The sequence below is a fragment of the Aethalodelphis obliquidens genome, unplaced genomic scaffold (assembly GCF_003676395.1).
Source record: "Aethalodelphis obliquidens isolate GAN/ISIS:26980383/991018 unplaced genomic scaffold, ASM367639v1 scaffold4, whole genome shotgun sequence".
Taxonomy (NCBI): domain Eukaryota; kingdom Metazoa; phylum Chordata; class Mammalia; order Artiodactyla; family Delphinidae; genus Aethalodelphis; species Aethalodelphis obliquidens.
Genome location: NW_020837948.1, coordinates 15636539 through 15647847, shown reverse-complemented (window position 1 = coordinate 15647847; position 11309 = coordinate 15636539). Strand labels below are relative to the sequence as shown.

Genomic DNA, 11309 nt, shown 5'->3' with positions numbered 1-11309 from the left:
TTTTTTGCGGTACGCGGGCCTCTCACTGCTGTGGCCTCTCCCGTTGCAGAGCACAGGCTCCGTGCAGGCTCAGTGGCCATGGCTCACAGGCCCAGCCACTCTGCGGCACGTGGGATCTTCCCGGACCGGGGCACGAACCCGTGTCCCCTGCATCGGCAGGCGGACTCTCAACCACTTGCGCCACCAGGGAAGCCCACCAGTATTTTTAAAATGCCTTTAAGCCAATTCTAAGGAGCAACCAGGATTGAGAATCACTGGTCTAAAGCAAGGTATTATAGGATTAGCAGTATGGAGTTCAGAGACTGGAGTATGCACTTCTAGCTGAAGATCAGGAAGTCTTTGTGGGTAAGGATACATTTGCAGTAGTTCTCAAAGATGAGTATGATTTGGCAAGGGAATGTGGGTCAGAGAGAAGAAGAGGTTGAGCGACAATGTGGAGCAAGGAAAGAATGGGTTAGTTTGAGTAGTAACCCGTGCACGTAGAGAGCGTGAATATATTAATGGGAACTGAAATAGGCTAAGTGCCCAATCTCCAAGGGTCTTTAGTAGCACGTTAAAATATAAATAAATTGGACATGATCTTTCTTAGCACAAGAAAGCATGCTGTGGGTTTTAAGCCAAGAAATGGTATAATCAGATTGAATCTTAAGAAAATTAATTCAGCAGCAGTTTGAGACTTATGTTGCTTCCTGGGTTTCTCAGATTGCAGGAAATCTCCATTCCCTCCTTCCCTGCCTCCCTTCCTCCCCCCTTTCCTTCCTTCCTCCTAAAGTACAGGCTGCCTGGTAAGGAAGGCTGATGGAGGATGAGACTGAGAGGAGAGTAGAAGTAGGTTGGAACCAAATTTTAAAAGCTGTGTGGACTTAATGCCTCAGACAGTGGAGAACCATTGCTGAGATTTAAGAGGAAAAGGGCATGGCCATATTATGATGGGGGAAGTTTGGATGGCAGATTGGAGAGAGGAGGGTCTTACGCTAGAAGTCAGTTAAAAGGCTCTTAGCCATGGTGGAGGCAAGAAGTTATGAAATAAGCCAGGATGAGAATGTGGGGAGATTTTAAAAGTCACTTCAGACTTGAGGAACTAATTGCACATGGATGGAGAGGAAGAAATTGAAGGTGAGGATGGGTCTGCAGGTTCTTAGTTAGAGTAGTTACATGGTCTTGCTCTCTGATCTAAACTTAATTGCCTAACCAAACAGTTTCTCATTTTTATAATCAAGAGACCTAGAGAAATGAAATTACATTTCAAGTATGAGTTTTAAGGGGAAAAATCCTTTGTCAGTGAACTAAAGTTTAGACGTCATGAAAGATATTTTCTATATACTCATCAACGAGACGAGGAGAGGCTAGGTTCTGGAGTCCTAAGTGGGTGGGGTCTGGCAGGTACCAACAGTCCCTCAACCAGTGGATGAGCCAGTGAGTCATTATAGGGACAGATAAGAACTTCAGATCCAATAAACCCACACATGTATGGTCACCTTATTTTTGATAAAGGAGGCAAGGATGTACAATGGAGAAAAGACAGCCTCTTCAATAAGTGGTGCTGGGAAAACTGGACAGCTACATGTAAAAGAATGAAATTAGAACACTCCCTAACACCATACACAAAAATAAACTCAAAATGGATTAAAGACCTAAATGTAAGGCCAGACACTATCAAACTCTTACAGGAAAACATAGGCAGAACACTCTATGACATAAATCACAGCAAGATCCTTTTTGACCCACCTCCTAGAGAAATGGAAATAAAAACAAAAATTTAAAAATGGGATCTAATGAAGCTTAAAAGCTTTTGCACAGCAAAGGAAACCATAAGCAAGACAAAAAGACAACCCTCAGAATGGGAGAAAATATTTGCAAATGAAGCAACTGACAAAGGATTAATCCCCAAAATTTACAAGCAGCTCATGCAGCTCAACATCAAAAAAACAAACAACCCAATCCAAAAATGGGCAGAAAATCTAAATAGATATTTCTCCAAAGAAGGTATACCAATTGCCAACAAAAACATGAAAGAATGCTCAACATCTAACTAATCATTAGAGAAATGCAAATCAAAACTACAATGAGGTATCGCCTCACACCAGTCAGAATGGTCATCATCAAAAATCTACAAACAATAAATGCTGGAGAGGGTGTGGAGAAAAGGGAACCCTCTTGCACTGTTGGTGGGAATGTAAATTGATACAGCCACTATGGAGAACAGTATGGAGGTTCCTTAAAAAACTAAAAATAGACCTACCATACAACCCAGCAATCCCACTACTGGGCATATACCCTGAGAAAAACCATAATTCAGAAAGAGTCATGTACCACAATGTCCATTGCAGCTCTATTTACAATAGACATGGAAGCAACCTAAGTGTCCATTGACAGATGAATGGATAAAAAAAATGTGGCACATATATATAATGGACTATTACTCAGCCATAAAAAGAAACGAAACTGAGTTATTTGTAGTGAGGTGGATAGACCTAGAGACTGTCATACAGAGTGAAGTAAGTCAGAAAGAGAAAAACAAATACCGTATGCTAACACATATATATGGAATCTTAAAAAAAAGAAAATGGTTCTGAAGAACCTAGGGGCAGGGCAGGAATAAAGTCGCAGACATAGAGAATGGGAGAATGAACTTGAGGACACGGGGAGGGGGAAGGGTAAGCTGGGACAAAGTGAGAGACTGGCATGGACTTATATATACTACCAAATGTAAAATAGATAGCTAGTGGGAAGCAGGGAGATCAGCTCGGTGCTTTGTGACCACCTAGAGGGGTGGGATAGGAGGGTGGGAGGGAGACGCAAGAGGGAGGAGATATGGGGATATATGTATATGTATAGTTGATTCACTTTGTTATAAAGCAGAAACTAACACACCATTAGAAAGCAATTATACTGCAGTAAAAATGTTAAAAAATAAAGAATGTAAAATCAAGAAGAAACTATTTTAAATTTAAAAAAACCCCAAAACTTCAGATCCAGACAGAGGAACATGCTTCAGTTTCTGGGTAGACTTTTGAGAAGAAAGTATATGACATAAATCCAGGAAGACAAGCCATATTCTCCAAGAAGAAAAGGGCAGTCAGTAACGGGAAATGGTGGTGTGATGTCAATAGGAAAACCTTGGCTATTATCATCTATGTTTTCTACAGAGTTTAGGACGTTGACCGATTATGATTTCTTGTTTCCTACCTAAACAGTATTTCAGGCAACAGCCTTAATGTTCATCAGAAGCAGAACTTAACATTTATTCCCAAATGATTTAAGACTAGAGATGTGGCTTCAAAGCTTCTAGGGTAGCCACCAGATGATCAGGTCAGAAGCATGAACCTGACTTGTGAGGGCGTATTGGCTCACTGTAACCACACAAGGAATTATCAAGAAAGAGCCAAGAAAAAGAGAATCATTGACAAGAACATGATTTAAATGTCTGGTCAGCTTATTCTTTCCCCAAGGTAGTTGTCAGTAGCCTAGATCTGAGGAGACCCCACATGAGGTATGAACTAGTGGATAAGAAAATGTAGCCACTGAGCAGCAAGGAGAGAAAATATCCTTGAAAATTGTAAAGGTGTGAGTTATTTTCTAAGACCAGATAATTTAATTTATTGATAAAGTAACTTGCTCACGTCATCTGTGAAAACTTCTCTATGTGCTGATTCCTGGAATCTGTGCTGTTATTTGCAGTTATTGTTTCTGATACCACCCGCCCCACAACTGTACCAAGTTAAAATTACATGGTTTCTTTTTATGCATTTGCCTGCTCTCATGTGAACTGATGACATGGTGTCCACTCAGTTTCTCCAGTGGTCAGCTCATTGCATCCAGGATGAGGCCTCATATTTGAAATGGAGACGCGAGAGGGTGACCTGGCAGTTGGATCTAGAAAGCAGTGCTTCTTGCAATTCAGTCCTTTAATAATTTGGTGCAAATCATCTCTCTCCAGAAAAGCTTCCACGGGCACTAAAATCTGTATTTTGTAAGGTTTCACTAGGGTCTGTGGCCCAAGGGTAAGAGCTTTAGCTTTAGGACATGCTTTAGAATTTTGACCAGGTTCTTACTCTAGAAGTTAGTTGCATTTATGAGGCAAATCATTCATTAATTCAATAGGTATTAAATGAGTACCAATTTTGTGCCCATTTGTGGGATGTATCTGTGAGCAAGACCTTAGGAAACTTACATTCTATGTGGAGGTAGATAATAAGTAAATAAATAAAATAAATTCAGATTAGTACTATGTACTGAGAGGAAAATAACATGGTCGTTTGTCAGAGTGGCCATATGCAAGAAACTGTTTTAGACTGAGTGCCCAGGGCAATTGAGATGAGACCTAATTCATTAATCACTAAGACTATAAATCAGCTGTTTTGATAATGACTTTTAAGAAGTCAGCCACAAGGTTAATATCAATTTCCTTCTTAACTGCTGTAAGTATATCATATTTTGAGAGCATCTCTGTTCTCTGTACTTGGATGCATTCATATCGCATAAAGTAATGCTGTCCTCTGGTGGTAGTCAGTTTAATAGCATGCCAGCTCTACTTAGGCAAATGGCAAATCTATTTCAAGGGTATATTGAATGCAAGGGTGTATTCAGTGGGATTTATTTCTAAAAAATAGATGTCTTTTTTAGATTGCTTTTGATTTTAAAAGGTCTCTACAATTATACTGCATTTGAAGATCTTATTTAATCTTAAATAAATGCTTGGAGTAGTTTTCTGTGTTCAACAATACTTACACAATGGAAGGAAAGATTACCTAGGAAATAGGAAGCACTCAACTCTCAGAACTGAAAGCAGATTAATGGTAAAAAATAAATCAGACAAAGTGAAGTGCTAATTCAAGTGTGGTAAAGCTGAGACTTGAACTTGTTCATCAAAACATCTATTATATTCAATTCCCCATTCCAAAAGGCTATGTATACCTTACGACACTTTATTAGTAGAAAACTTTTTAAAAGAATATACTTTGGAATTTGAAAAGACAAATGACATTATTTAGGAACAGTGAACATTGTTAATAAAACTTTATATTTATTAAACAATAAAGTTCCATTGATATATGCCCATATTGTTAAATTTAATATTCTAATTATTTGGTCTTTCTTTTAAATACCAATTTTTTGATATTTTGTTTTCTACAATATGGACATTTTCTAACTCTTTTCTAAGTTTTTAATTGAAAGATTCTTTTTAGAATAATGATTTTTATCTCCTAGTAGTTTTTTGTTTTGCTTTTTTATTTTAGAAAATATATATAACAGATTTGAGAAGGTATTAGGTACCTAACAGTTAGAAAATTCTGACTTACTTCTCTAAGTCTAGGAAAAATGTATTGTGGCTAGAGTCTTCTTTTACAGTGGTGTCTCTTTTTAAGGCCCTTGATTGGGTAATTTATTTCCATTCTTTCTGGTAGTTACCTCAATAAGAGTAAAACCCGTCAAGATTGATAACGGCACATATTTCTAGTTGAATCTTTATCAGCTGATATATACAATTTTGAATTATTCACATTCCATGGTCTAGTCATTATGTACTACTTGAATGCAATTGTATAATTTGGTTTTGAATGCCCCATAGTGATTTCATAATTATGGCATAAATCACAATAAATGGTCTGAAATTATTTTTGACTAAAGATAATGTGAGTGGAGAGAGTATGTTATTTACCTGGACAGTGTGGATTTTTGTTTACATTTATTTCACAGAAATAATGATATCTAGCCTTTATTTCATCTTCCATGATCTTTTGCTGGATAGGACACCTGAAGCTCCATGGTCTCTTTTATTTTATGCTTAGCTTGAAAATGTTGAGTTAATATTGTTTTATGAAGGTGGGCTGGTAAGAATTAAAGGAACATCTTTGTAAGGACTTCAGTGGGAAAAAAAAAAAAAGGAGCCTCTCTATATGTGGTACCTGTCATCTTGATATTCTGATAGATTGACTTTCTTTTAGGTGTGGAAGGGGAAAACGGCCAGACCTTTGTTTGAAGGAATGCTAGACTTTTAGAATATATATACATGTGTGTGTATTTGTTTTGTTAGTTGCTGATCAGTGATTTTCATTTAACTTTCAGTTCATACCAGCCTCAGCATTGCTCTACATGTGTTGCATCTTCTCATGACTAGGAGAATTTACTGTGAGAAAAACTAGTTCTCTCAGGGATCATGTCTACGTTTTTTCCACCTAGGAGTAAAAACCAGATATTTCTTAAATAGACTACAAAAACTGAATGAGTTTTCAATTGCAAAACTGAATCACCTTGATTATGCTGTTTTAAATGTTAAGCATTTTTCCCTTAATTAAAATAACATGATAAGCTTGACCTTCTTTAACCTCTAAAGAATTAAAAGTGCCAATCTTAGCATTCTTACTCTATATAATGTATTTTCTCTCTTCCACTTCGTAAATATGATGGAAAATGTTTGTTGAAGAGTGTTTTGGGGATTTATCTTTTTAGTTTTGGAATCTAAACTAATTCTTAATGAAAATAAAATCCCCAAATTAGGCTCATTATTGCTTTTCTAACGATGGCTTCAACAATCATATATGAATACCAGGAAAAAAGGGAAAGAATACATAAGATGAACTTTATATAACAGCATGCCATTGCCAGAAATTAGTATCTAAAATAGAATGTGATGGGTCAGTTGGGGTTCAGAACTTTATGGCTTTTTAGTTAGTCTTCGTGCAGAGCCTTTTCAGTTTAGTGGCTCCTTTTAATGTTGCATAGAATGTCTTGCTATTCTAAAAAGGCACACTGATGAAATGATAGTAACAACTCTGCCATCGTTTCACTAATATATATGCTTCATTGGTATGTTCACTGTTTATGTTGCACTAGCCCCTGGCTTTCTATGGCATTTAAATTAGTATGATAGATTCAGCCTTACTTTGCAACATTTTAGTATTTTTATAATAAAAGGAGTATTTCCCTCCATCTGCAGGTGCTGCTGCTTTTTCAAACGAAGGAAAAGGAAAACCATACAGCGCCACAAATGACTCTGGACACAGACAGATCATGGGGAGTTACTTACATGTTCATCTGCTGTCTTGTGATTAAAATCATCTCTGTAGTGACCACATATATTTTCAAGAACTCACTGTTAGAAACAAAAATGTCATACTTTCATACTTCATTTTGTGGTTGTCTTACATTCGTATTTTTTTCTAATTTAACTTTTATGGAAGCTTTAAAGTTTTGTCAAAACATGAGTGCTTTGCCCATCATTGAATGGAATGGACCAATGAGGTGGTATTGATGAATTACAGTTCTGTAGAACATTTTTCAGAAGCTCTCCTCCTGTTGTAGAAAGCAGTACAGTATCTTAAATGTCAACCAATTATATACCTAATCTGATTTTTATAACTTCTGTGAGAGAATAATCAAAGAGGAATTTTCTCCCCAGTGGATAATGCAACAGAGAAAACAGAGTTGCCCAAATATTTAAAAGAAGTTATCCCTTGAGAAGATCATTATCTGTGTGACATCTGCATTGATTTCACTGTTACTGTCGGTACTGCTATTCATGAGTCATATTAACATTCTCTCTGTGAAATCATGGTACAGTTACTGCCCAGAGGTACTGAGGAAAAAGCTCTATGGGTTTGGCAGATGGTAGTGGTAAAATGAATCACAAGAGTGTGGTAAATATGAGCTCTGCTTTTGTTGCACCACTAAGTGAAGTACAGTGTTGTCGAAGTGGCAAAAGCGCTTATTTTTTAAAAATGCAAAATATTTGTATAATGTAACTTTATGCTTCCAGATAATAATGTATGTTAGACAGCAAGAAATGAATACTTTGAGAAATGAGATATGTTGGAGTTTTTTGAAAAATACACTAAGGAGAAGGAATAAATGTGAATCTCACCGCATCATATGAGGCTGAAATCTAAGGAGATCCCACTGAAACCTGCTGCTGAACGATTACATTCACCTTAAGCAGAAAACTTTGGATGTGCCACACAATGGTGTCTGTTTATTAATTATTTGCCCTTTGATTTTAAAAAAAGACCCTCAGCAATAAAAACGGGGTCACTGTATTGCCCTCTGCGCACATTAGTCTCTTGTATTCAACTTTGCTGGTTCTCTGGAATTTTCCTACTTTTTAGCGTAATTGTGATGATTGAAAACTATTTTGGAGAGGATGGGTCAGGTGCTTTGTCCCCATAGTCTTTTGAAGTGCCTGCATATGAACAAAGTAATGGTTCTGTAAAAAAAGGAAACCCATTCCACTTTTCAAGTATGCTTTGTTTTAAGCCATGAAGACACAGGTATACTTTTGTCACATTCTACTAGCCAGAATTTGCAAGGAGAGTTAAGACAAAAAGACTGGCTAGAAAGATAATTATGTTGTTCAAATCTCACATTCACCTTTCCTTCATGAACTTGTTGCTTACTCCTTCCACTCAGCCCCTTCTTTTTGTCTTTAAGTGTGTGCCTCCGGGCATGCTTATTTATTTTTATTGTCTCAAGGTAACATTTAAAATATGTAATTAAAGTAAATAAATCTACATTTTTGACATTATTGCATTTACAGGAATTTAACTGTACTTTGTAATTTATTTTTCTTATTAGCCAAAAGTTCAGTGCATTGTTTTTGATGAATTAGGCACCCATATGAATACCGCAAATCAGGACATTATCATTGTTGCTCTGAATCTATGAATGATCTTTATAAGTTCTTGATTTTAAAGACCTACACTCAGCCTAGAAAACACTTGTTGTATAATTTGGTCAACAGTTTCCATTTTATCTATTTGTATACTGTCATGATGTCTTAAACTACAGGAGTTACATACTGAGTTTTTATTTTTGTTTGCTTTGAGCAAGGTAGATGGATGTTTTGGCCATTATAATGTGAAACCACTTCTTTCTTTACAGTATTTGACCAAATTTGTGTGTCTATGATATTTGTAAATACATGCGATATCTGTATTTCTTATCATAAGCCTGTTTAGTTTTATTCTCAGTAGGGTTTTTGGACTGTACAGTGTTTATATGATCTGAACTCCTTATACATAAGAAGGTGTGTATATTAATCCAATTATGGACTTAAAATATTTTAAAACTATAAATACCCTTATTTGCTGCAAAGACCAGTGTGTAGACATTTGCTTTTTAGCAATATTTTTAAGTGCTCCATTTTAATGCCAAGGAATAAGTCTTTTGGCAACACAAACTGGTCAATAATAGGTAATGCAGGTATGTTCAGGTTAAGCCAACAATGTTTTGCATTTTTATGCTTCTTTTCTGTCAACACTAATGAAGTCAACATTGCCTGAATGTCTGAATAATGAAACACATCCCTGTTTAAAAGTATGTAACTGAAAAAGAAATAAAAAATAAAGGTAGTTTTTTTAAACTTGCTCTTTCCCCTTTCCTCTAATATGGGTAAAATAATGCCACTTACTAATTGAAGACAGGAATTTTAAAAATTCAGTTTATTTAATTTACTAAATGTGAAAAGCAGAGCTAAAGGAACATTCATTCATTTGTGTTTTTTGATTTTGTTTTGCTTTGTTGGAACCCTATTGTAAAGAGTACATACCTGGAAGTATCTAAGCTTTCTTTAATGAAAGTTAAAAAAAATTTTTTATACTTCTCTGAACTCCTTAATAGAGCAATTAATTAGAACTAATGCCACTAATAAACCGAGGGAAACAAACTGAATCATTTCATTCCTTTTCAAAAATGAAGTCATATTATGATGTTCACAGAAATGAAATATTATTAAATCCAATTTTAAGTGAATGACTTTAATATCATTCCAGATAAAGAGCGTATATCTGTGACAGTATCTCACAGTTCATCATTGTGCTAGGTGCTTTAAGGTGCTCTGCTTACTGAAAGATGCCAAAGGTAAGATAAGTCAAAGCAGCACACACTAAGCCCGTGTGTGTCCATTAAGCACCACCATTCAGAAAGAATAAGATATGGAGATGAAACGTAACAGGTTAAGCATGGGTTAAAAGGCCCTGTCTAGAAATATCTGACCTAAGATTAGGTTTCAATCTGAATGACTATAGTTGCATTAGCACCCTTTGCTTTTGCAAGTGACAGAAACTTAACATGGCTTCAGCAATAGGCATGCACATTGTTACATTTAACTGAAAAGTCCAGTGATAGGAGTAGCTTCAGGCATGCTTGATCCTGGTGCAAAGTTCAGGAGTCTGTTTTTCTCTGTATCTCTCAGTTTTGCTTCCTACTCTGCTGTTTTCATTGTCAGGGAGATTCTTCATGTGTGATGGTAAAGTGACCACCCAGCAGCTTCAGACTTCTGCCATAATCTCAGCCAAAACAAAGGACAGTTTCTCTCAACAGTTCCAACAAAAGCCTAAGACTGACATTTATTCCTTCATTGGTTCACATGCCCACCCTCGAGCCAACTACTGTGACCCAGGGAATGTTGTTCTCCCATCTTCAGAGGACACACTGAACTGAGAAATAAGGTAGAAGGGGGTGTTCCCCAAAAGGAAATGAGGATATTGTTACCAGAAGGAGAGTGAATGGATTCTGCGCAGGCAATCTAGATATCTTCAGTCATGGTGAGAAAAACAAAATAGAGTATAAAGGCAAACTTAATTGTTTTAAATTAGAAAACATTGTTATTACTGAGACTTTTATTAATGTGAATATATTATTGGAAATCACTAATATAGTGAATGAATACATTTGAAAAATGTTTTGGACTCAGGTAAAAACAGGTCATAAGTACCCTATTTGATGTACTTTTGTTTAGTTTTAAAGGTTTTTGTGATAGAATTGGATTAGTAGAGTTAAAAGCTAACCTTTCTTCTAGAAGAGAAATAAATTGAATTATAAAGCTTTGCTGATGTTTGGGTTAACTAGTTTCTTCTCTGACCATCTCTAATACAGACCCACATATTATTTTCTTAGGAAATTTACTTCATAAGAATACATGGATCGTAACCAAAGAAAGAACTACATATAGAAGTATTATCAGGTAATACTGCTGGGATATGAACATGGTTTTAGAAAGAACAGTTGTTCACAGCAATGTTTACCATACTGTGATTTTACTCAAATTGAAGAACACTCCTGCACTGCTCTAGACTAGGGGTTGGCAAACTTTTTGTAAAGTTTAGGATTTATGGGCCAAAAGGCAAAATTAAGGCTTTTATATACTTGTGTAATGAGAAAGAAAACAAATTTCCACTACTTTTTTATTGATGAAATTAAAAATATATATGAACACTTGAGTACAAATTTTTTGTAATACAGGTCTAATGGTAAAAATTAAGTTATTTTGAGAGGATAATATTTCACTTAATTGGGGTTTGAAATCGATTGCA

General features: G+C 36.0%; 1 protein-coding gene across 8 annotated transcripts in view; it reads left to right on the top strand.

The window, feature by feature from the left end:
- CSNK1G3 (casein kinase 1 gamma 3) overlaps positions 1-9362 on the top strand; it is a 131077-nt gene extending 121715 nt beyond the window's left edge. For all 8 annotated transcript variants that reach the window (XM_027099148.1, XM_027099156.1, XM_027099097.1 and 5 more), the window contains one exon: positions 6941-9362. In XM_027099148.1, coding sequence (XP_026954949.1) covers positions 6941-6995 — 55 coding nt within the window. In that variant the 3' untranslated portion in view covers positions 6996-9362. The remainder of the gene's footprint in view (positions 1-6940) is intronic.
- Positions 9363-11309: the final 1947 nt, after the last annotated feature.